General features: G+C 41.0%; 1 protein-coding gene and 1 long non-coding RNA gene across 2 annotated transcripts in view; one reads left to right on the forward strand and one right to left on the reverse strand.

Annotated features, from left to right (window-relative positions):
* The window catches only part of LOC127354221 (uncharacterized), a 78,007-nt gene that overhangs the window by 36,470 nt on the left and 14,078 nt on the right, over positions 1-27,459 (forward strand). The gene's annotated exons all lie outside the window — the stretch shown is intronic.
* Positions 112-26,617, reverse strand: cxxc4 (CXXC finger 4). The gene is made up of 3 exons (XM_051383988.1): positions 26,221-26,617; positions 23,177-24,115; positions 112-1,006 (listed from the first exon to the last, which is right to left on the reverse strand). The coding sequence occupies exons 2-3, from the start codon at positions 23,999-24,001 to the stop codon at positions 962-964; spliced, it is 870 nt and encodes a 289-aa protein (XP_051239948.1). The 5' UTR covers positions 24,002-24,115; positions 26,221-26,617; the 3' UTR covers positions 112-961.

The following is a 27,459-nucleotide window of genomic DNA, read 5'->3' on the forward strand; positions in this document are numbered from 1 at the left end:
GATATGTCAAATATGTATAGTGTATTGTAATTAATCTAAATTTGAATGTTTTCAACATAACATACAATTCCTTTACTGGCATTACTCTCTACCTTTTAGACAGTTACAACCTTTAGTGATCCAAATTCCAAAGAAAAAAAAGGTTTGATGATCTATGTAGTCTTGATAAAAACATCTACGTCAATCATCTTTGAGAATATGACCTCCAGACAGCAGTCTGACTCATAAACGTCTGGTGCTGTCACAATTAAATGACGCTCAATTAGATTTTAAAGAAGTGCAACTCACCACACAAGACAATGTGCCCTGTTCTGCAGTGAGTCCACTCGAATGAGGAACAAGAAGTCCGTCACAGAAGCACTGCTGCTGCCCTTCATGTCATCGTTCTCAACGATACACATCACACTGCCAGCAACGGTCTTTAAACATTAGCGTGGCATTTAAAAGTATGATATTTAGATGAAATGAAAGACAGAACTAGAAGATGATTCAGTTTGATAAAATAATTTCAAGAGTCAACAGAAATGAAAGATTGAAGAATAATCAACAGAATAGATTATTGCTCCAGAGTAAAGTGTGTTGTGTTTGTTATATCATCAATCCTTGTGGCCTCTTTTGTTTGACGGATTCAGTATGATTGTATGATTGTCTGTTTGAGTCCTTTACATAGGATTGGCTGTAAACCTACAGCCACAACACTGAAAACACATTCATAGACACCAAAAATATACATTATGATACTGTCAAAAGGTACAATAATTACACAGAAAAGGAAATTACAGAGTTAAAACAACACCATTATGTTTTCATTTATCTTTTAGTCTGTCCACTTTTCCTCTCTTGTCCTCCACAAATGTGTTGGGCGCGTTGGGTTCTGTGAACCCATCAAGTGCTCCTTGCAGAGAGTCAAGAGTCCCACCTGCCCTCTTGCTGCTGGATGGGGCGACCATGTCTCGCCTCTCTAAAAGAACCACCGAAAAGCTTCCCCGTTGTTGACCGGCGTCCTCTGTGGGAGACAAAATATGAAGGACACATTTTAATTTGCAGGTTTCGAGGTCATACTGTTGTCACGTCATGTATTCTCTTCAGCAAATTACAGAAAACCATATATACTTTCATGAATTACAGACACATTTGGAAGCCAATAATCAATAATATTAGGACTAGTACTGCATAACAGAAGTTTGAAATGGCATGGACATTAAGCATGGACATTAAGTTAAGTAGAAACCCAGAAGGGCACTTAAAGTGGCTATAAAGCACAACCACCAAACCAAGTATTTCATCAAAGAGCCAGCCAAGGTGATTACATCCACGTCCCACCCACACCCAAATAATCATTACGCTGGATGAAATATTCAATACAAATTCCCAAGAAGCAACAATGAGGCATTTAATTACTGTGAGCTCTAGCCGCAGTGAGGGGGAACAGTGCATCATTTCAATTTGAGCCCGCGCCAGCAGCTGCCCCTCCTCCTTCTCCCCAAAACCTCTATGCCAGAGTGACAGCCTCTCCTTTCCGAAACTCATTTGGAAGTCAAAGACATAAAATACTGAAGTCTCCCACCAATCCCCATGACCAATTAGCACATTTTTTGATTATTTTTTTCAGCTGTTGACAGGGGGGAAATAGTGCATAATCACAACTAAAATCACTTTAGTCTGAGTGGAGGCCAATTTGACATTTTAATACCAAGTGTCATCTGTGGCTCCTTAAAGGCCTGATGAGTGCTTTAGCACCAGACAGGCTTCTGCTCTCAGGCTTGTACAGTTTATGGACCACATGTAAACATTTTTTACAGTGTACAATAAGGCTGGCGATAATTTAATACTAACTTATATCAACTTTTGGTGGATTCGTAAATGATCATATCATGTTGATTCCAAGTATTTGTACTTAAAAAATAAGCAGAATGAGTCATTAAGTTTTTTTTGGTTTTGCGTATGTGAAGAGTTCTGTATCATGCATAACATTAAAGCAACTAGTTGATGAATCCATTAGTTGATTGACAAAGAAATCATCAGCCAAACTCTTGATGATTATTTAATTGCTAATTTTTCAAGCAAATAAAATTAAAAAAGGCAGAAATGTGCTGGATTTCCATTTTTTGTGGCCTTATACAGTAAACTGAATATCTTTTGTCAGAAAAAACTTCTAAAGCCAAAGAAGCAATTCTGTGGACATCACCTTGGGCTCTGCAAACTTTTGATGGGCATTTTTCACTATTTTCTGGCTCTTCGAACAAGCACCTAGAGCAAACGTCCATAGTCCATAATAAAAATAACTGTTGAGTTGAAGCCCTAGATAACAGCTGAACATCATAGATTTAAATGAGCATGAGTTTAATTATTTTATATATATTTTTACACATATTTGTCATATCGTAATGGCGATATATTGATATCACTAAAACATATTCTTATTAATTCAAGCAATATCACTCTACACCAGTTACAGCTCAGATTTCCTTTGTTGACAGACCATTGTGGATCTCAAAGAGAGGAGATATGTGAAGAGTCTGTGGAGAATGAACTAACAAGTTTGACTTTGGCCCATGATGCCATCAGAAGCAGCAGCCAATGATGGAAGGCCCCTATTTAGGCATTATTGGTGACATCAGGCTTCACAGAACAGACTCTGTTTATTTTATGAAGAACACTTAAACAACTACTTTACTCAACTTAGTATGTGTCGACTTAACAAACAACCCCAATGCTATTCATTCGAAGAAATATTAAATTAATTTAAAAAAAAAGAAAACAGAAAAAAACTCTTCATCTGATAAGGGTTAGGGCACCTTTGTTTATTAAACTGATTACTTCGAACAACAAATCATCCTGTGTACAGTCATAAAACAATAGATTATTCCTTCCTGATAAAATGTTTGGGACATTCTTCTGAATCTCTGAAGGGAGGGAACCTAAGCTAAGTCCGTCAGCTGCATGCAGACAGGTGCTGGCCCATCATCACACTAGTTTTGGCCACATACATTCCTTCCTATGTGTGTAGCAACCATTTACCATTTTTTCACACCGCATTAAGCAATTACTATTATCCTTCCAAGTGAATAATGGAGGGACCCAGAACAGCAGGATACCATCATCACCAATTTAAAGTCATGGATGAAATGAAACACCATCATGTTTTGAAGGGCCAAGACGCTCTCGCAGATGTTTTCTTTTTTGCTTAATTGCAATGAGCTGACGCCTGCCCCCTTGTTATGTCACTATGGCTCCATTAATTGTGTTTTATCATTTCTGGAAGCAATTAGGCTTTAATAAATATATTATTAAAGCCATTATTAAAGTCAATTCTGTTTTTTAAGATACTTGATTGTAGAGAAAAACAGAAAGGATGTGTGAGTGGCATGAAACAAAGGCACAAAGCCAGATTTGACCGTACATATACACATATACATGAGTTTTCGAATCACCTGAACCACCAGAGGAAAATTTGTTTTCCTGATACATTTAAATATGTTTGTTGTGATCCTGTAATGTAAAGTTACCACAGGTTTCATATACACTATATAGCATCAAAACAACATCTATATAGTATAGAAAAAGTGATTAAGTTTCTTGAACTATTGTTTACTGCCAAGTCTCCAGAATAAAAACATGTCCCTGAGCTACATGCATGATGTAGGTATGTCTTTCTTTGGCAAACTGACCGCTTTTCAGTTCATGGTTGTTTTCTTTCGTATTTTTCTTTTGGAGAGAAAAAAAAAAAAATTCAAGTGAAGCCTGTAATGTTAACGAAATCACACTCACACAGTTGCCAGTACACTAATGTACACTAATACAACAGTCCTGCAATAAATCCCACCTCTATTGCATTATTCAGAGAGGTGTTTCTGTTCTTTATCATACCCTCATTGCTATAGATGGACAAAATAATAGAAACACCTGCCAGTATAACACAATACAATTCAACAGCAAAACAAACTGCAGCCAGTTGAATCAACACCTCAGTTTCAACAAAAACTGAGCATTATTAACCTTGTTGCAGGACTATTCTATTAGACTGTGTTAGTTTCCACTAGGTGTATTTAATACACTGGCAACTGGGTGTACTCTGATGCTGTAAAATAGTAAGTGGTTAGATGCTGATTCTATCAGACATTTGTGGCAACAGAAATTGAGCTAAAGACACAAAGCCTGTAAGACAACGTGCAATTTAGCACATTCCAAGTTTTCATATAAAGCCAAGTTAGGGAATCTCAACAAACACATTTCTTAAAAAAGAGAACAGTGATCTTCAAGAACTTCCTATAAAACATAGTAACACGTCTATCAAAGCACTATGACAGGTCTTCCTACTTTGACATGGGGTAAAGAGTGTAACAAGCATTTAACTTAAAATGTTGTGGACGTCGTGTGCACATCCTCTTTGGATATGGCGCATCAACAGGGGCCCTTTCTGGCTTAAGCTCTGCTCTCTCGGTCTAGAACGTGATGCTCTAAGAGCTGAGGCAAAGAGGATAGAAAGGGGAGGTGAGAATGTTTATCTTGATCCATATTCTCACATTGATCAGTCCCTGGTGGAAGTGCGGCTCGCCAGAGACAATAATGACCCTGATCTGGGCACTCGGCATGTCTCTGTTTTGTTAAGTTCCTGCGTTATCGATCCAGTGGGGCTCTTGAGTGCTGCTTGGATTCACTCCCGGGCCTCCTCGCCTCGGCACACTGCAGTGACCAGGCACAAAGAAGGCTCAATTAGCACAGCCTTGCGTTGTCTGCTCCCCCACCTGCATGCGCCTTCAAAATCACTCCATCAACCGCCAGGGAGAATGAGGGAGAAAAGACACAAGAATACAGAAGAGCAAGGGATAAAGGGAGAAGGTGAAACAGATAAGAAAAGGTGGGGAGAAGGTAAGGGTTGATAGTGTGACACCAGGGACACAGGAGCAACACTGAGGTTTCACCTCAAATCAAGACGCTGTGGCAGCAGCTCAGCCTCACGTCAACACCGCTGCCTCTGCAGCAGAGCATACATAACAACCTGGCTACAACGACACACAGAGGGAAAGACAATTTCCCGCTCTGGCAATGAATGCACACGACCGAGTATTGAACTGACTGAAGGAGGAGAAAGAGATTTCTCCAGACCTCAAATTAACCCCACCACACCACCACAGTAGGCAGTGTATTCTAAGTGTCTGCCGGTGGCTTTCGGTGATAACGACACAGTAAAACTGACATGTGGTGGAATAATTCTCTGCGGATTCTGGCGAGGCAGTGTGATGTCTCTGGGCAGCCATGACACCCTGTGATCCTAACTGAACCTGGCAGGTGCAGTTAATGCTGAAGCCACGTCGTTGGCTGATTGAGACGAGGTGGTAGAAAGACAGCCCTGGCTAGATAGGGACGTTGAATCATAATCAAACCCACCGGACTGAAGCAGCTTCTGTAAAGGCTGCTCCAACCTCTGCTGGGGCATATGCATGCAACATAAACCTCCACAATCTTAAACATCTAGGTTAAGGCCAATGCTCCCTATCTTTTCCACACAAATAATAAAAACACATGAACAGTCCTCAACCCCCGGCCCACCCCTGCCCTGCCCCTCCTCTCCCCTGCAGCCTTGGCGTCACACTGAGCTGGGGCCAGAGATAAACCACTCAAGACGATGAGGATGATAATGGCAGACGCCGCAGCGCCTCAAAATTCAATCAGCACCGGGACGTCAATGCGGATGAGTGTAAAAGTGAAATATGCTCGCCGGCGTGTGTTAAAAGACGCCTCACAGGGCTCGCAGAAACAACAACAGGCGATGAAGAGGACGATGAGGGAAAAAGCAAGAGAGGAGAGAGAGAGAGAGAGAGAGAGAGAGAGAGAGAGAGAGAGAGAGAGAAAAAAAATAGAAGGGGAGAGAAAAATGAAAATAATGTGTCTCTACTACTCTGCTTCCCGGCACAATCCCACTGGCATTCTGAGCAGCCCTACTTTAACCACAGACTGTGAATAAATTACCCTTTTGAACTCGGGGTGATTGCAAATGTGCCCCGGTTTCTCTTGAGACATGTCTGGCACTAACCCTCAGCTCTATGCTCCCAGCCAGCCTTGTCACAGAGCCCCATCCCCTCCCTCCCACCAACACACACACTCAAGGCACACACACACAGGCATGCACAACATCATAAAACTTTTAATTCACCATAATTACGGGTGGAATTTTTTTTCAGCCAACACAAACGCGACCTCCCCCCCCACCCCTCCCCACCCCCTTCTTTTCTCTTTTGCTGTCTAGGAATTCTCAAGAATTTACTCATACTCTGAGATAAAAAAAAAAAATGTGTTAGAGATGAGAAAGTATCCTGGAAGAAATGTAGTAGTGGCAGAAAAATCAGAGTAGAGATAGAACAGATAGAAGCAGGGCAGAGACAGATATAGGGGGAGGCAGAAAGGGAGAAGGAAGGGAGGAATCTCAAGGAGAGACAGTGGCACTGGGCAGGTTGAACAGCAGCCTGTGGGAGTGAGCTGATGTGTTTCAGAATGCTCATTATAACACATGGTCCATACATTACCCTGACAATGCCCATAATTTATTAACTTACAGACCGGGAACCAGGCCACTTTTCGTAACTGCAATCCTTTGGATAGAGCTCTGACAGGCTGCAAACAAAATATATATATATATAAATAAATAACCTGACAAAAAATACACAAACTGCGGCTGAAACTGCTTTAGCTCTCTGGTCGTGACTTAAAAAAAAAAAAAAAAAACATAATTACAAACACTTTTCACACAGCATCATGGCTGCAAGTGAAATTTGTGTGCCGCCCAGGTCAATTTGTTTTCTTTTTCCACGAACTCCTTGCACCTTGCAAGCCCCAAATAAACCAGACACCTCAAAAAAGTTAAGTCTGTGATAATTTCAAAATAAAATGACAACATGCAGGGAAATTTCTTGGATTATTTTCTTTTAGGCAAACTGGTGGAGAGGCAGACAAAACTAGGAAGAGACAGGAAAGAGGAGTAAGGAAAGAGCATGTTTCATCAGAGTGAAGGAAGGAGGACTTTGGGAGCCAGCCAAACATTCAGGGCTGATCTCCAGGTCTAAGAAAGAGGGGGGAAAAAAGTTTCAGCGGTGCAGTCAGCCTTAACTGATGTGTTATATATTGCCTGTCACTTTATTCTGCAGGAATATTGGGGCGTTGCCAAGCTCAAACCTGGAAGGTATAGCAATCCATCACCTGCACTGTTACCGGCGTTGGTGGGTGGGGGTTGAAATCTCATCTTGAAGCTTGTAGCCAATATTCTAGCCACCCAATGCCGTTTATAAAAGGTACCTCTGCAAGGCCGCTATCACGGACAGACCACTCATCTAGTCATCCACACACCACTGCCTGCCGATCGGCATCACAACACCATAACGCAAATAGACTCTGCGCTCTGCACCAAAGCTTAAACCTTGAATATTACCTGCATATACAAATAAAAAACATCAATAACCTTAATTGTGGTGATAATAAGTAAAAAAAAAAAAAATATGATAATTAAATCAGTATTTGCTGCAATTCAAATTTCTGTGTTGCGGTTTAGTTTGGCCCAAAAAAAATTCCGGATGCACCAATTAATACAAGCCATGTAATAAGGTAATTTGTAGGTACTTTAATTCAAAAGGTACAGTAAAGTACATCACAAAAGAAAAAAATATCTAAAACCTAAATGTAGAAAATGGGAAATTAACGTTTCCATAGATTGATTCTAACTTTTTTTGTGATACATGTTGACAGTTTGTGCTTGTGTTGGGGCTATGGTTGCAAATAAGCTGTTGAGGTAACTTTGTTATTTCTGTTTTATGCTACTGTATACCCAACTACAATACAATTCACTTTTTACTCTACTACATTTGAAAGTTTTTGGAACTAAACTAAAAATTCTAAACTAACTTTGGGGAATGTTTGGTGGCCCAACACTGGATTATGTCCATGGAACAAAAACACATGTTGTGTCACCATCACAACCAAAAGTTATTTTAATTAAACACCATCACCTAGTTCATTAAAGGTTTAATTTTTCAGTTCCCTCAAATTATAATCAGAGTACAACTTTCAGAATAATGATGAACCATAGAAATATAAATTCTAAAGCAACACATTGCTCTTGGACTGTCGCAGTTATTCTCATCATCACTACAGAAATATGAGGTCACTGGGCTACAGTTAGCAGGATGAAAGGAGTTAACAAGTGAGAATATCATCCAATTTATAATGATTTTAAAGTCCCCTCCACTCACTTCTTGGTCCTGCAGTTGGATGTTTGAGCCTCACTGTGAAGAATGATGTATGTGCAAAGTTTGCAGGATGCCCTAACATTCATCTGCTGGAAGTGGAAAGTTTCTCTGTGCTCATTAAAAATCAGATTTTAAGGGACGGGGCCTACAAGCATTATTTGTGACAATGATTTGTCTCCAGTTATTTGGAAGCCAATCCTGGTCCAGTATGCAACTTATACAAATGTGATATGGAAACTTGAAGCCGCTACGCTGAGAATGGACTTTATAGTGAAGTCCGAGACATCTTGTGTCCAGCAGGAAAACTTTAGAAATGAACAAAATTTGCATATTTATAGATTCTGGAATTTGTAATAAGGTAGAATATAGTAGATGCCTTTGTACAGATATTAATGTGGAAGGACACACATTATTGTTCCAAGCAGACTGTTTGTATATGTCTTAATACATTGTTTAAGCTCATATTCTTTTCCATGGAGGACTTTTTTTAAGTGGAATACATAAGCTTTTTTTTTCACCTGTTTTTCCTCTAAATAGCTTATGTATTCAGATAACCTACCCACTTGAATATGCTCACGACACTAATGCACACAGACAAAGAACCCAAGTATACGAGTGTTGTGATAGCATTCCAGTGCTGAAATACAGCTACAATCTTTTAATTCAAGGTCCAGCCTTGCAGCAGGCATCCATTCGAGCAAATCAAGCTAAGTGTATTGCGGATGTTTGTGAGTAATGAGGAATTTGGAGTCTTTTGCTGACTAGGCATGTATGAACTGGGTGCAGAGGGGGGATGTATGATGGTGTGCTTAAGAGCTGTGCCTGGGAGAGGAGGGGTGGTCACAGGGGGGAGATTAGGCTGAGGGGCAGCGAAGGAAAACCAAATCCATCTCCATCTCAGAAACATCCTAAAGCAGATTACTTACTTCAGTGGGAGAGGAAGAGAGGGAGGAAAGAGAGAGAGAGAGAGAGCGAGGAGCATGAGATGGATGAGAGAGCAGAGGAAGAGAGAGAGAGCAATTAGCATAGATGCAATTCTGGCACAGTCCTCTGACTTGATATTTGACCTTCTGCAAGAGTCTTGCCAAATATCGCCTGAGAAGCACAGACGGACCATATGGCAAAGTGCTGCTGGAGGCTGAGTGCAGTGTGACTCCAAGCCTCCGTATGCTAATGGGGGAATGTAATTACAGTGCAGTATTCCTGTAGGACGTATATTTTACTAGCCCTCCATAGGAGTGGGTTTGCAGTGAGACAGGCCAAGCCTCAGTGGCTTCAGAAAATACACTTTTTATCAAACAGTCAGGGAGCTATTGAGTGGACAGTGAAATGGAACGAGCCCAGTATAACTGGGGCGGCACTGCAATATGCCACTTTATGAGGAAGTCAGTGTATCTTGATGGAAACGGAAACACCTCCAGTCAAATGTTTGAAATGGGTAAATCCACACTGAATCACATACGGCAGAAAGCTGCTGAACAGCAATCTGCTGCTCTCCTCTGGACACCTCCCAATCAGTGATGTCAGAGCAGATGTTTTCCATCAACTGCCAGTGGCAAAACACCTGCTGAGCCAGTGACATCACATATTTGGGCGTGGCCTGGAATTTTCGAATGATTTACAGTGGGCCAACACCAGATTTCTGCCTTATGTGAATTAACAGTCATTACCAAGTGAGATTGTAGTAAATAATAGGAACTTTTCGTAGATCTCTTTTTCATTTCTTTGGATATTGACAGTTGAGATACAGACAGGAAACATGGGGACACAGGGATACACCAGGCAACAAAGTCCACGGTTGAAACTGAACAGGGGACATTGCCGTTATAAAATATCCATCTTAACCACTGTGCCAGAGGATGCCTGTAATGTAAGTGTGCCATGCAGGTGTTCAGTACTGAGTTTAGTATAGGATAATTTGAGTATCACTTTCCTTTAAGTCCGTTATTGTGGTTGACAAAAAATTTCGTTAGTACACAAATAATTAGCATGCAAGGCTAAATTGTTAAAAAATACATATTCTGTGCACATCATTCAATGGTGATGTATAATTATCACAGAAAAGGTATTTGCAGAATGTTCACTGTCAACAAATTTAATGTGTTGTCTCTTCAAAATCTGCTCTTCCCTAGTCCTCACCAAGCAACCTAAATATAAAACCACAGGAGATGCAGTACACAAACCCCAGTCTTTAATGTCTAATCATGTGATTTTACACCCAGCCATTCATCCTGACCTCCTCCCTACAACTCCTGTGCAGACAAAGGATGCCACACTTCCTGGATTGGAAGAAAACATGGCAGTTGAACATAATCCAGGCAGCAATTATGTTTCCTACAAAATGTATTTGTAGAGATTTATTAGTATTTAAAGGGACTGAAGCATCTTCATTAAAAATTGCTTATATGAATAGCTGATGTTTATAATCAAGAGTTTCTGTCCAGTAATTAATCAGCATTTGTCATCAAAATAAGGAGCAATGGCAGAAACAAGACCTTAAAGACGCATATTACCTTTTAGTGTTTTCACATTGTCCCATATGCTTTGATATTAACACTAACTCAGTAACTAGTTAGAACTCCCTCATCCTATAACACAGAATAAACTCTGACACGATGCATATACAGTGTGAGAGATATCTAGACTAGAAAAGGGAGCAACGTGCTGCTGCTGAAACAGCACTCAGACACCATGCCTCTTCCATTTATCATGCATGGAAAATCCCTGCCCACACAGACGGAGGCTGAGCCGACCCTTGTAGGAAGAAACCGAGGCAGCACCCTTGGGTCAGAGGCTGCATTCTGCAGCCGGGATCACCTACCTGCTACTAAGTACAACAGTGCCGGCCTCCATTTCAATTAGCTTCACCTAAGTATCCTTGTCCAAGCAAAGCAATTTTACACAGGGCTGCTACAAAGCTAACTCTCCTCTGGGAGCAAGCACTATATGGGAGACAGCGGAAAAGCTTTCAGGTGCTGCTGAGATTTCAGTAAAACAAAACAAAGAGATGCAGCGGCGAGGTCAATTGAGCTCCGAGACAGGAAATCAGAGCAGTGTGAGCAGGGAGAAGGGCAGGCGTTGTGGGATGGGAGCGGGGGAGGAGGGGGAAGATGAGCAGGACACGCGTTTGAGTGTGTAGATACCTGAGGGATCTGGTATGGAAATCCCCAATTTCTCAGCCAAGTTGCAGCCCTTTGAACAGTGGAAGACGTCAGCAAGCCCGGCGAGAAGCCATGTGGGTGTAACGAAGCGAGGGCTAAGCGAGGCAACATGCTGCCAGTTCTCTGAAATGTTAAATTGAAATGCAAAGTAGGAGCAGGCCTTCTTGTTTTGAGCAGATTTTTCAGCATCTGTGTGGGAGCCCTTAAACTCAGAAGGTCTATATGCAGAGCTCTGCATATTTACTGTAAATCAACATAATATTTAGGTTAGGCTTAGAAAATACACACAGCTGAAGTTGAATCTTTAATTGCACTCACGTAATGGAGACTTCAAATCAATCTGTGCATTAAATTCAATGAGTAACAAAAATTTCTGTTCAGTAAGTTAGTTTTTGAATATGTACAGCTGAGTTGCACCTGTCAAGTGGAGTGCCTTTATATTGCTGCTTATACCTTTATGCTACGTATAATACAGATTGTATAAGCTAAAGGTGAAGTCATTGAAGGTTTGAGAAGCGGATACTAATGTGGAGTCAGGAACACCACAAGTAAAATTCTCATTCCTTTTTCCCATAGACAGTGTTGCGTGCCTCATAGTTGCAGCATTTCTACAGCCTAGGCGGACATTAAACTTTCTCAGGTAATTTCTCCCTCATTACCATCACTGATGTGCCCTTAAGCATGGCCTTTTAACCCCAACTGCTCCAGTGGAGCTGCTCAGCAGGTCAGACTATGGTGTGTTGTTAGGCAGTTTCCAGGTGTGAATTTGTGTAATTGCGTGGGTGTCTTCCTGTAAAAGAGAACTGAGCTCCGAGTGAAACTTCCCTGAATAAAGACAGAAAATATCTGTGGATAAAAAGAGGTTCATTTTGGTAAGAAACATCCAATCACAGGGCTTAAAGTTATATTACGTGCATTGCTAACGGCACAATAAAGCTAAAAATTACACTGCTGAGAAACTGCATTTTACAATCTGCAGTTTAAATGAATTTAGTTTCAGATTCTGTGTACATTTTGGATGAGTTTTGCAACTAGTCTTCTATTATGTTAACAACTGCAAGGACAAAGCATTTTGATTTTGCTATCTATCTGATTCGCACCTTTGACTGGCTTCTTCTCCAGAGCAATGGCAGCTTATGCTCATGGATATTAGTATAGGGCAAGTATTTGGAGCCATCCGCCATGCCAAACTAATGGACATGATTTCTCAGAAACAAAGCTGAAATAATTACATACAACTGCTTATTTTCTTCTATTTTTTCAACTTTGCTCTAATCTTTTTTCTTGTGAATTACTAGATACTGAAACATTATCCAGGCGACAAGATGAGTAACAGTAGTGGAAAGCAGTTTTTTTTTTCAGACTTTCCTCCACTTTTCTCTTGTAAATAACTGGATAATTTCACTGCTTCAGGACTTTATTCAGAAAATACAAATACATTACTCTTTGGTTGAACTGGACATACGCAACTGGTGAAAAGGGTCGCAAGCAGGAATTGTGCTTCTCCAGGAAAACCTTCACGCTCGGAGAAATAGGCATGGCTGTTTCTTTAATACTTGTAAGTAGACCGGTTACATCTGTTTTCATTTCCTGACAGGAATTGAATCAACCAAGTGGCTTGCTTGACGCTCAGGCCTGCACAATGCGCGGTTGACATTTGGGAGGTGTGTGCGTCGGTTCCGATTTGAGCATCTGCCTATGACCTGCACTTACCCATATAACCCACAAATAAGCATAATTCCAGTTTAAGGGGTCACATACCAAAAAGATTGGAAAACACTGTACTAATGCATTTATATATACTGTATAGGAAAATCCTAGGCTGTGCAGGAAGTCTTAATTTGGTTTTATTTAATTTGTCTGAGATACACATACAATTACTCTGTAAAAAACCTAAAAAAACTCCCTCCTTGAGAAGAAAGAAAAACAAGGATTAAAGTCATCTAGTTAAAGTCATAAGACTAATACTGCACCTGAAGCAACCTAAAACGAGGAATTACATAAGTAGGCTTTAGTTAAACTGGAAGGTGAAACTTGACAAAGATGAAAACAAGAGAGATATCATCAGGAGAAAGCCAGTGGGCAATGTAATATGCTAAAGGCAGCATTTAAGACAGAGCTAATCCAAGCAGACTCCCCCCTGCTTAGTCATTCCAGCTCCACACTGATCAGACGGGGAAACCGGTCACAGTTTGTCAAAACACAGCTTGCACTCTGAGCAGATTGAAATCATTTCTCTACTCAACAGAACGCAACAGACAAAACAGATCTTTTTAGGAGTGACAACAAACTGTGAGCAGCTCAATGGTTTATCAGCTGTGGAGGACAAAGGGGCTCTCCGCTCAGGAATGAAAATATCCACCTGATGTCATCAACCGGTGAATCATAAATCCTATCCTTTGCCTGGGGGCCACAGACTGACTTCACGCCTCTGTGACACTCTCTAACCCCAGGGTTTCTATCAGAAAAAAACCTTGAAATATCTTTCTGGGCATGGTGTCAGATGCTTGCCATGAAATATTCATAATCTCAGAGCACAGCCACAATAGAGGAGGTGGCAGCATGCGAGGATTTGACTTGCAGAAACTGAGACGCTTAAACCACGTTGACCGATTTCTCCCATCAGTTGTCACTCACAAATTGACTTTCACATTAGTTTTCTTGGATGAATGGCACACAGCCATCTGTCATTTACTGCCGTTTAACCTGTAGATATAAACTCATTAGTGCATCTGCAGAACTGCAATTCTATGGCCCTGTATATTACATTTAATCTATTTTGCCAACTACAATGAGGTTAACAAAGATTGGAGTTTTCTTTTTCTCGTGCAGCTCAATATTGTAACCCGTTTCAAGGAACTTTGCAATTTAAACAGTTAAAGGACCATTGTGGTGTTTTTTATGCTTTAACCCACTGACAATGCACACATATACGTTATATGTGGAGTCTGCTGCCAGAAAAACCCTTTTAAAAGGTACTAACTGTGAGCCAAATGTAAACAAAGAGAGGAGAGGAGCCACATCAAGTAGTAATAATACAAAACCAAGGTCATTAATGTTTTCTGATGCAAGAGTATTCAATCTATAGGTTTAAGTATACACGACTGAATGGACCTGCGATGTAAGAAACGACCAAATTAACATGATTCTTTTTTATGACATCCATGTTTGCTTACTGTTTGTTTCCTGGTTTTCTTCCAGCCTGTCTCGAAAATGTGAATTGTTTATGGCAGCCAGCCCTCAAACTTTGGATAGCAGATATTTCTATAATATTTGCACCTACAAGGAATGCTTTTAATTAGAGTTCCTGTTTATAGTTTATTAGCATGCACTGATAAGGTCACATTAGCAAAAGTAAACATATTACCTATTTCAAACCAGTTTGAAGTTTCTGCAAAGTCTGAAAAAGTAAAATCTCGGAAGGCAAGAAATCAATCCAAAAACATGGGGTGTGCTTTAGAAAACTTTGGAGAGTGATGGGAAATATATAAAATAATGGAGTTCAAAGAGACTGTTTTAGAACTTTGATTTCTGGATGTAGTAAGGTTTGCCCTCAGGAAATTACAGTTTCGTGCAAAATTAGCTCTGTCCTAGACCCTTAAATTCACTGGCCTACAGTCAATGAACCCCCAGTATCAGGTTCCAGGTAATGTCACCATCTTAGGCAACAAGAAACATCCAGTCAACCAGATACATAGCAGGAAGCAAGTGTTATGAGCAAGGAGGAGAATTTTGGTTTGACATGAGGAAAAATGTTTGAAAAACTGTAATTTAGTGGTCTGTCAAAGAGTTCAATGTTTGAGTGAGAGAGTAAGAGAGACAGACAGAGAGAGATGGAATGTAAAGCGAAGGTGTACACGGAAATCATCATATACAGAGCAGATCATCTACACCTTGGGTTCAATGCAGGTCTGGTCTGTCAATGCTTGACCTCTTTATGATGTTTTTTTTTAACCCTATATCATGAGTTGGTGGTGACTTATTAGCAATCAATTCAAATCTTAATTGCATATATACTAAAACATGATAGTAGAATGTGGATTAACGCATAAACTTCTCCATAAGTTGGTCACAAACTACATGACTTTGCCTCTAGTTCTCTCTGTTGAATATAAAATTAAAACAAAGGGTCTTGCAATTATAAATCCTGCATGACTGTAAACTGCAGGTACTGTATTTACCAATGACCAAAAGTCTGGTGTAAATGGTTAAACTGTGTTCAACTGCATATGAAGGTCTGAAGCATGGAGGAATGCTGTGTTTTAAGATGGCACCCTTTTATTGCAATTCCAATTTCTCTTCTTGATTTGCCCACTTATCATAACAAAGACTTAGAAGAACAGCCTTTGCTTTTATTTATGTAATTTATATTGGAGGTCTATATTCAATTCAATTCAATTCAGTTTTATTTGTATAGGTCCAATTCATAACAAAAGTTTAAAAAACAATCTCAGACACTTTTACATTTACTTATAAAATTATTTACAGACACCCAACAGTATATGGAAAATACTTTTTAGGCTAACGTTTATTAAAATGCAGTTCTGTGGTTGACCACTGGGGTAAACTAGCACTAGACTGACTCTACTTCGACATATTCTTAGACCTCTTAATAGATCCACGGTCAAAAGCCATTACACTGGACCCTAAAAGTCTGTTCCTAACATCAAACTGAGTTCGGTTCAACCAACTTTCCAACCAATACAGCTACTCTTTGAGCACCTTGCTTATAGTAACACGGCTAAAACAAAGCCAAGGGACAGATTTATTGGGTTGAAATAAGTTGCTATTATGGTGTTTTTAAGAGTTTTGAACAGAATTATTTAGCCGTTGATACTTCAACACATACTCTCTTTATAGGCACCATTGTTTAAACGGCAAGCCACTGCGAAATAGCCAACTCATATTTTTATCGTGTGACACAAGGGAATGCTATCTAGCACCACAACCATTATAACTGTAATTACTGAATAAATGAGAATAAAACTAAAGCTGTATTCCAGGTGGTATCTGATTACCGGTATACTATTATAGGATATTCTTCTTATCTTAGCTAGAACGACCTACCAATGTCATAAGAAATTGTCATATGACTGACTTATATTGTCTGTACTGATAAGCATCATACTGGCCTGTGATGGAAATGAGCCAACATCAGGATACGTATATTACCTTGTGTTACTCTACAGTTTTAAGGACAATGTAAAAATACAGCTAATGCGTAATAATGTGCACGATACAGCCAAAGAGAAAGCAGCAATATGCCTATTGGAGGAATTTGGTAATAGCTAATCAAAAATAGGAAATACTGTGTTAAAGAAGAACTTTTCTAATGTGGTTCTTAATGTTATGTCAGCTCAATCACCCTTTTGCCACTGGCCTTGTTGCACTTTACTCAATTACAGCAATCTTTCTTTAATGGAAAACACTTTGTAAAAAGTGCTCATTGGATCGCTGCATTAGAGCCAAAACATATAATATGTGCAGAAATCAAAATAAGTCAAGATCGCATCATTTTTATAGAGAACAAAAAACACCTTGCTGCGATGCGCTGTGTTCACTGCAATCTCCTGATGCACTTGCTGAAGACGTTTCTCTCACACTTTTTCATGCAGGCTCTCAGTAATGACGAGATACCTTTTAACTTCTCAGCCAGAGTCAGCATCAATAATTTATTCTCATCTGTTTAAAATTTAAAGTGCCACACATTAACGTCCTCCCGCACCTGCTCTTTCACGCTGTCCACCCTCCACTGGGCTGCTTTCTACCCCCATCCCTGTCTCTCTTTCCCTCTCTCTCCTCGCAGTATAATAAAGACAATGACAATGAGTTCTCTTTCACCACTGAACCAGGGATGTTAAATCAAACAGGGGCAGAGGAGGCGGCAGACCACATAATGTAAGGGCAACGTCCAGACGCCTCCGATTACGCTTTGGCCTTAATTGGTGGCAGTGGCAAAAACGATGAATTCTTTAACAGTGCCGTGCAGTTGTGCCTTTCCGAGCACAGCAAAGGCCTAAGGAGGACAGCTACTCGGTGCAAATGGAAGCTGACAGAAAATCCACACGGCACGACCAATCTAGGGGAAAAAGGGCATGACAATGAATAAGGGGGCCCATGCTCTTAAGTAGCCGAGGGTAGCTTGCAGGGAAGATGTGTATAATTAAGCGGTCTGCATCGTGGTTCAGATGGCAAAATCCTATTGTCTTGACAGGAGCTTAAGGTTGCCCTTTAGGTTGAGATGCACAGCGGCGTACGGCCTCATTTTTCTTTTTTTTCACACTCCCCCAGACCTCTGCGACCAAATTAATCTGCAGTTTTAAAGCTTGAATAAATCCAGTAAGTTAGAGATCTGCAGATCTAAAGGCCGTCTGTCCCTCAGGCTTTCCCTTCCTCGTTTTTTTTTTTTTTTTATTTCTTTACCCCCTCTCCTTTGCCCACGGAGATTGGCTGGCAGCACTCAGTGTTATCTCCAGGGAGGCAAAGGTTGGGGGGAGGGGGTGAAGGCCACAGATTTGTCCTTATCTATTCTGAGCACACCTAAAACAAATTAGACCTGGCTGCCGTTGCTTATTTGGCTCCCGTGCTCTCATTAAGGGGCTGAATCCAAGCTATTTTCCTCAAGGTCCTGCTTCCTACCATTTTGGGCCTTGTCTTTTATCACAATAGCAAAGGTTTCTAGGCAGCCATGCCACCTTTTCATCTCACCCATTTCATGTAGTCATATCAACACTGCACAAAGAACAGAAGGAGAGAGAGGGAGAGAAAGAACATCCCCTTACTCTAGGATGCTGTTTTCCTGCTCATGACTTGATGATGGCCTTTGACATTTGTTAATTGAAAGGAGGAATCTGTTCAACTGGATTTTTGTTTTGCCCTTTTCATGATTTTTTTCTACACTGTTATGCTTCAAATAGGAGATGTTGCTGCTTTTGGATTTTGCTTTGTCTCTGCAGTATTATGAACATAAAATATAACGGTGCTATTTAATACAGTAACAACCCATTGAGCTGGCACTTCAAATCCTATACTATGTTTCTGTAAAATAGTATAGTAAATGTTGTTTTAGACATCTTTCTGTTGGTGATGGGAAATCTGCATTATTAAGAGTCATTCACAAAAAAAACCTTGAAAGATAACATATGCACATGAGTGTACAACTCAAATCCAATGTTAAGTGTTAGACTGAGTAGTGTCTGAGAAGTGTCCTTCACTATACTGGTTAGACCTTTGTGCATAACATAGGAAAAAATATATACTTACTTGACTTACGTCAACAATAAATTGAATTGAATTTAAATAAAACATACAAAAAATTAGAATAAAATTCACTTATAAACTTTGAAAAGACCTGAAAAGCCAATATTAACCTCACTGTGGTGCTACAGTGACAACATGTTTTGCTTTTAAACATCATTAAATTATTTGAATGCAGGGTGTTACCATTGAGCCACTTGTTGGATGCTGAATAACAAGATTCTTAGAACAATGTATCCCAACCTAGGGGTTGGCACCCTGCAAAGGGTCCCAAGATAAATCTGAATGTTCACAAGATAATTAACACAAAGTCATGCAAATTTTTTACTTCTTTCTTGTGAAATACTGTCACCGCTTCAGGCATATAAAAATACTTTAAATAAAACAATCCGAGAAGGAAAATCACTGTTTGGGAGAACTACCCACAAATCATGTCTACACCAAGGCCATAACCTGTGATGAGGAGTCAGAACTGGACACTGAATCATTTTAAGGGGCCACAAGCCAAAAATATTGGCAAACGCTGCCTCTGAAATTATCAGAAAATACAGTATGGATGCCCTCACGCCATGTCAGTTTTAGTGCCACAGTATTAATTAAGCTGTAAACACATGCTGGCAAGAATAACTTTTACATGTACAGAATTTAAGAAAAGGTCCCTCTTCTCGAGTCTCTCTGCAGAAATAAAAGTAAAGTTGAGGTAAACAGGTGAGGTAAACAGAGGTAAAGACACAGCTTGCCCACATGCGAGTATTATTGCATTTGAAAGTTAATGAAGGACCTTTGAGCCATCGGAGCTCAAGCTATGCAAAGGTAACTGCTCGGGAAATGTTAGGTTAGATGAGATTCCTTTGCCAGACTAATCCATCCTGGAGCCTGAGAGCAGCACAGAGACAGAGAGAGAGAGAGAGAGCAGATTCTGCTGCAGAACAGCACAGCAGTGACACAGGGCAATTCTCTAGGGCCTTGCATTAGCGCGCTAAATTAAAGGGGGTATTAGATTAAATTGGCTCTCCGATTTCAGGGGTGTGAGTAAAATTCTGATTTGCATTTTCCACCGCTGCTTAAGATATAATTAGTTCAGGGTGATTCCCATGTGGAAAACACTGACAGCCAAATCTAACTGGCTGCCAGTAGCTTATCGTCTCTTCCAAGGCAAAAGGTACACTCAGCTCACGTTTGGTGTGTGCTTTTGTCTGTTTGTGAATATAGGTAGGAGCGTGGATGCGAGTGTGTGTTTGTGTGGATCTTTGCGCGTGTGAGAGAAAGAGTGAGAGACAGAGTGAGCATGCGTGTTACTGTTCACATGTGAGTTTGCACGCATGGACTGTGAATTCTCCTTCTAAACTCACTTCAGCACCTGATTCGTCACACTTCTCAATCAAATCCCACTGAACTGTGAGCGGCCATTAGCACCATCGACAAGGTGAAAAAAAGCAATCGCTCTTGATGTACGTATAAAAGTTTGTCGCATTTAGAGCACAACTTCACACCTCCAAGACGCCTTTAAACACAAACCCATTTCCGCAGCAGAAGGTGCAGCTGTAATTACAGATGCAGAGTCAAAAATAACAATTACTGCTGTAGAAGTCCATAATATGAATTACTGAACTCAGTGAAGGAGCTTTTAAAAGCAAGTGTGGATTTGTTTGGGGGGTTTTCACACCCTTGGTAATTCTAACCGTCTTTGCAAATGGATGTTTTCCAAAAGTGCGTCTACCCATACATTATGAATGTCAGGCCAGCTTCCTGGACACCTGTTTGGGACACCTGTTAGATACATGGCGTCGGCATTAAATGAGCTTCCGATTGCAACCTCTGTGGTTTACAAGTCCAACCTATAACCCATAACCCATCAGTGACCCCCTTATTTAAACTCTTAAACCCTGTTTTCCTACAATTTCCACTGCAAGAAGCAGTCTTCAGCACTTTATGAAAAGTCTCTGTCAGCTTGTTCCAACACTCACTTTAAGATACTGTAAAATATATTAAATGAAATATTCAAACCACTCAAACTATGGGTTTTATGGCTGCACCATTGGCTATCATTTTCTGTCTTCTTAAAAGTCAAATTTTCCTAAAGCAAGTGAAATATAGTGAATATTTCTACTTTTTCTCAATGTAAATTACCTTGTTTCAGGTCATTTTTAAAATAAAGTAGATTTTTTCCTGATTCTAGTGCACTGACCTGTCTTACTCTTCTTCTTTCCAATTGATTTCTACTGGATACAGCCTGAAATAATATAACTGCACTGGCAGATGTTTTCACATGTTCTTAAAGGTCCAGTGTTTAATATTTAGGTGGAACTATTGGCAGAAACAGAATATAATGTGCATAACTATGGTTTCATTAGTGTATAATCACCTGAAAATAAGAATCGTTTGGGGTTTTTTTAACTTTAGAATGACCTTTTTTTATCTACGGTATTGAACCACCATGTTTTTACAGCCCAGAACACACAAACCAAACACTGGCTGTAGATAGGGTCTTTTGCGTTTTTCAGAGCCACCTTAGTTGCACTTGGAAGGGGAGGATGAAGCGAGGGAGTTATAATCTTAAACTACACAACTAGATGCTGTAAAATCCTACAAACTGGTCCTTTAAGAAAAAATTTTTTTAGAACTGATCTAGATGGGGTGCCCGGTTAGCTCAGTGGGGAGAGCTGGCGACCCACGTACTGAGGCTGAGTCCTTGCTGCAGCAGCCCAGGGTTTGAATCCGACCTGCAGCCTTTTCCAGCGTGTCATCCCCTCTCTCTCTCTCTGCCCCCCTTTTCTGTCTATCTTCAGCTGTCCTATCAAATAAAGGCAATAAAAGACAAAAAAAAGGACTGGTCTAGATGAACATTTTTGCAGTGTATAAATGTTTACCTCCAAATTTATCCTGTTTTGGAAACTTTGGGATCTTAACAAGAATTTTGAGTAAAGCTCTGTAGGTTTGAACAGGTGCTTGTCTGCACAACGTGTGTTTGTAATGACAGTGCTGCTTTTGGGGTTAAAGAGGTGAAAAAAAAAACAGACCTAACTTAGTCTCTCAATTTCTGTTTTAGTTGCAAAGCTTTTGATGCTTGGGAATCAAAATCATTAAAAGTTACTAAAAATATTAGCTGTGGATGGCAAGCTGTCAAACCACAATCAAATTCATATGTCACCCTAGATCGTAGAGTACACGAGATGCAAATGATGAGAATCATATGAATAAGTAATAATAGGTTACGTCACATGAAGCTCCTCAACACTACTCGGTCAGGAACAAGCTCCAACATTTGCATTCAAGTACCATCTTACTGTGAACCCATACATAATTTCCTGATCACTCAGAAAGTTGATATTTACATTACATAACATAAGAAAAAGACACCTACATGAACTTACAGTATTATCTGCAAAAATGAATGAATAAAAAATCCATCATGGATTCGAACAAGAATCAGACAAACTGATGGCCCAAATTCATAATGGAATAAAAACAATATGAAGGAATCCATACATGGTGTTTATCCATGAGTAGATTAGGTAATATTTTATAATTAACCTCTTTTTCCTCTCTGTGTAATTACTTAATTAATGAGCAAATCATCTGGCCCTCAGGTTGCATTTGTTGGTGACTCATCCACACAGGCTCCTGTTAAGTCAGTGAGCAAGTTCAAACTCTCAGGGTAAAGAGAACCATATTTGCAACTTAACATTCATATTCCGCCTTTACCGTGAACCAAATGTCAGCTACAAAATAATTCAATTAAAATGAACCTTTAAAAAACAACACTGCCCTCTGATTGTGTCCTAATGAAGCCTTTTGCTGCTTGTCAATTAAGCCCAACTTGCTGTTTTTCTTTTTCCTAAGTGACAGTGTTTCTTTCTGCCTCTGCATCCTTCTTGATATGTACCATGCCCCAGATTGATCCGTAATTGGACATAATGACACAAATATAACATAAAATGATTTCATCTCAACGCTACTGTATATGCACAATCAATTCATACAGGGCCAGTGGGAGAGGATCAGTCAGCATGGGTGCTTCACTCCCCTCCCCACACAAAACTTGGGGGATGTTTTGAGACACACCATCAGCAGCCCTGCCATCACTCTCACCATCTCTTGGTGGTCGGAGGCTGAGGCTTTGTGGGATATTGATTCTCCCCATCCAGAGACGGTTTCCATAATTGGTTAAAATGACCGGGTGCAGAGAGGGATGGCTCTCTGCTGAAAACCATTTCCCAGCCCTGCTTGGAGCTGAGCCAAGCTCGGGGTTGTTCGGATGCGTTCCAGCCCCAGCCTGACTGGCAGCAATTAGGGGTGTCTGAGCCAAGCTCAGCTTGCGCTCCACACAAACACCCCTAATTACTGCCAATTAGGCTAGGCGGGTAGGCAGATTTGAGAAGCCGGGGGGATGTTCAGGCATGGGTGGGCATGGAAACAATTTTCAAGGGCTTAGAACGTGACTGGATGAAAAGGTTAATGCTTTGGAGTGCAAGGGGATAATAACAAAAGAAGGGGAAGCAGAGCCCCGGTTCTCACCTCCAGCGACGAGCCTGGCTTCTTCTTCAGCTCCTCGCATTTCCTAAATTTGCAGATCTGGTGGCCCGTTTTGCGGTTCCGACAACTGCTGCAGACACCACAGTTGATTAGCCGCCTGCAGGGTGCACAGACCCCACACCTTTTCCTTTTCTTCTTCGCTGGGTTTCCACTGGATACCGAGGAATTATTCTGTGGGCAGTCTGCCAGATTGGCAATTTGAAACGCACTGTCTGTAACGGCTGCTGAGGCTGCGGGGGAGTGAAGGGCTGTCATGACGATGACCCCGGGAGGTAATGAGATGCCCCCTAAAGCCGGGATAGCGGAAAAAGTTCCAACGCGTTCTGGGAGATTCATTATCTCTGCTTCAGCAGCGCCGCATTTCAGCTTGTTCATGCATTCTCCTGCTAAAGGTCTGCAGTGTTCGGGGGATAAGGTAGAGAGGAAATTATTATTTGCCATTTGCAGCGTCTCTGGCGGCACGCCAGGCTTCCCCGGCCTCTGGGAGTCATTTCTATGCATGCTGGTCCTATTAGGGTTTATTGCCGCTGATTTCCTTCCCCAGAGCATGGCGTTATCGCAGTTCCAAGGGGACATGCCAATTCTAGCACTGGGAAAAATGGGCGTTGTGATGCGGGCAATCTTAGCAGTCTGTGGAAATGCCCCATTGGTTTTATAAAAGTTTGCAAAAGACCTGTACCTTTCCATTTCTGCGTTATAATCCAAAAGCTGACTTAATCCACCATCCTGAAGATTATCCTTTTGTAAGAGAGACACATCTGCGTTCTGTCCGTTTTCAATGCAAAGCGCATTGTTTAGGTTAGACATGGCTGAGGAATGGCTGTCAGTGTTTCAGAGAAGAGGGTGAGGTTACAGTGGCCTTTGTCGAACTGAAGCTGGTTACGAACAGTGTGTTACCATCCTGGTGTATCTTCTCCAGTGCTAAAAGCAAAAAACAAACAAAACAAAAACAAAAAAACAACAGTTACACATAAAAGAGGCAAATGTTTTCATCCTAGTCAGATTTAATTTCTCTGCTGCAACTTTTCTCTTAAGATAAGAGCTGAACATTTGAAGAATCTTCTGGCACATTGTTTACGCTCATGCGTTTTATAATGGAACTATCACAAATAGTCAGAACTGATATTCTTCTGGTGACAATAATGTGATAGCTTTGACAGACCATCATGTCATTATTATAATGGGGGAAAAAATTAGCATGCTTCAAAAAAAAAACAACAACACTTTCAACATTGTAAGACGTCTTGTCAAAGTATTCTTACATATTTTTTAAAGAAAGTCCAATCGGCTACTTCCCAGAATGAATAAATACATTTTAATACACGAGAGTAGGCTACATTTCATCACAACACAGACATGTAATATTCAATCCGAAATATCACTATTTTGAAAAGTTAGAAGAGAGCCTCACAAGAATTCAGATTATGACAGCAGTAGCTACAAACACAGAGATTTTTTTTTCTTTTTTACCTTAGGCATGCAATATAAGCTCTTCAAAATAATCAGCTTTGGGTGCCAGGAGCAACATAGTTAAATATTTTCATTTTTTCCCCCATCTTATCCAAATAGTAGAGGTGGCCCATCCGTGTAAACACAACTCTGTCCAGCCCCTTACGAGCACCTGGTATTCATTCATGGCCAGCTCTATTACATTTACTCAATAACAGCACAGATAGCCACTGGTGGATTTACATCCAGATCATGGACCAGACCAACTACAGTGTCAGCTGCCTCAGGATGGGATGCGTGTGTGTCAAAGTGTCTGTGTGTGTGTGTGTGTGTGTGTGTGTGTGTGTGTGTGTGTCGGGGGGGTGGGGATGGAGGTGGGGGGTGCTCCATTTCCTCTCTCTCTCTCCACCAGTCTGTCTGGATTTGGTTTCCACAGATAAAAGCCCATTAGACACATCTCCCCCTACTTCCATTACCTTTTTCTGGGCTTTCTCTCTTAATTGCCAAAGCGGATCCATTGCTGGAACACTAAAGCATTTCAAATCACTTCCATGGTGCTACCCAGCAGCTGTCTCGGAAAAAAATAAATTATAAATATGCACACATGGAACTGGAGAGATCGCACTAGGTGGCATTATTGTGGTCCTCTGAATACTGAAGTGCATCCCCTTATAAACATGCCCTAGCAGGTAAATATTTGCCTTCACCTAAAAGTACAAAATGATTCAGACAATACAATCTCAGTATTGTCCAAGTGCCTACATGCTTCCTTTTAAACTCTCAACACACTTTCTAGCATGCACTAAATATTAATTCTTTTAAACTATTGTTTTTATTTTTTGGCACAAATGTGAAACAGTTCTATCTACCACCCAAACCAGATCTGGAGGTTCAATGTCGATGTGGCATCCAAAACAACCCGCAGCCACCAGTAAACAAAACCTCCCCGGCTTAATGATCAGCCCTCCTCAGGGTCATTATTACTTAATCAATTCACCCCTGGAGCGAAATACGCAGCCCAAAGGCAATCAAGTCACGGACATTGATTTTCAGCCTGTAAACAAAGTTTAGAGAGACAGAAATGTTCAATACTTGGAGCTGAAGAGAGAGAGAGAGAGAGATACACGAGAGAGAGGGGGGAGAGAGAAAACAGAGAGCGAGAGAGAGAGGGAGAAAGGTGGAGAGTACGAGAAGGAGATTGAAGAAAGAAAAGTAAAAAAAAAAAAAACCCACGTCCGATGACGAACCATTGTGCCGCTGCTGCACCACGATGCCATTAATTACACTCAGTCTGCTCTGTGGTAGACATTCAGATCAAAGGTCATGCATAGATAATCCGAAGAGGGGAGTGCGGTGCAATAGTGCAAATAAAACCCTATAAAAAATAATCTGACATCGCCTGGCTCACTTGGCAGCCACACACAGACGCAAATCGGGGACAGGGGGGAAAAACAGAGGGGGTAAAACGCATGCAACTGGACGCCAAAAATATGGACGGACACACACTCAGAAAGAGAGAGAGAGATAGAGAGAGAGAGAGAGAGAGAGAGAGAGAGAGGAGAGTGAGCATCACCTACCAGGTTCCTGTTGAGAAAGAGCTCCCAAGATGCTACCAGCCTGCGACCGTGTAACGGCACATTACTGCGAAGCGATACGCGGGGGGAAAATAATGCAAAGATGCGAGAAGACGCACAGACATAGGCTGCCGGAGGAGAGCGGGGCGAGCGTGTGTGTGTGTGTGTGTGTGTGTGCTCAGTGCGCTCAAAACAAAAGGACCATTTTTATCGACTTTCTTGTCACGTTAGAAAAAGGTCGGAAAGTGCATAAATAAGCCAAAAGGTGTCGTAGAAAAAAAAAGGAGAGGGGAGAGGGGTTAGGTGTTCCCTCTCCTCTTGATCCGGGGGCTGTATTGTGTGTGTCTGCCTGGTCTCTGCTCAGTCCGTGTCTCCTGTCGCTGTGTGTGGCTGATTGGTGCTGAGGTGAGGAAGCAGGGATGTGGACACCTACTGATCATTGGCTGGAAATTACTATAGAAACACTCGGGAGGTGGGAGGGATGGATGGCTCAGGGCGCCCTACAGGGAGAAAAATATCTGCTGGAAATATCTGCGTCTTGCAACCTTATAGTGGCCTCTTTCATAAAAATATTTTTTTAATACAATTCTTTTATGACGAGGCATTTAGGGAGGGAGGGAGGAAGGCGGGGGGGGGGGTTGTCATTTGCCAGATACGTCTTTTAATAAGGATTGGGGAAACTTGTCAAATTAATTTGAATGGAGCTGAGCTGTGATTAAGATAAAATGCCTCCACCGGGTTGTTTCCTCCCCCCTCTCTCTCTCTCTCCGTCCAGCGACAGCCATAATTACTAAGACCTCCGGGATTCATCACCATTATAAATCCCGCCTGCTGGCCACCCATGCCTACAGCTCCCACAGGCTGACAACACTCGGGCACGCATGGCACATTTATTCCACGAGCTCCCATGTGTGACACCGTGCGTTCATTCATGTTGAAGCCTATAAGCTCTGAGTTAAAATAATTATGACTCCAATCAGCGTTGCGGATTATTTTTCCCCCACATCAGCATTTATCTACGAGCCTCAGGGTGTAGTTTAGAAGAAGAAGAAAAAAAAGTTAACATGGGACCATCACCTCTGTAACTCCACACTGAGGCGAATTAGTAATTAATCACCCTTACAAACCAAGAGTCCACCCAGTGTTGATTGGCTGTAATATTACTTTACATACTTTTACCACACACAATTCTGTAGTAATACAACAGGAGAATTTAAAAAATGGCGTGATTAAGTCATTATA

This window comes from Dicentrarchus labrax, unplaced genomic scaffold (assembly GCF_905237075.1).
Source record: "Dicentrarchus labrax unplaced genomic scaffold, dlabrax2021, whole genome shotgun sequence".
Taxonomy (NCBI): Eukaryota; Metazoa; Chordata; class Actinopteri; family Moronidae; genus Dicentrarchus; species Dicentrarchus labrax.

Excerpts from the sequence above, each read along its gene's own strand:
- cxxc4 (XM_051383988.1), bottom strand. The coding sequence starts at position 24,001 with ATGTCTAACCTAAACAATGCGCTTTGCATTGAAAACGGACAGAACGCA. Across the intron at positions 1,007-23,176 it reads AGCCAGGCTCGTCGCTGGAG|AGGACGCCGGTCAACAACGG; the intron begins GTGAGAACCGGG and ends TGTCTCCCACAG.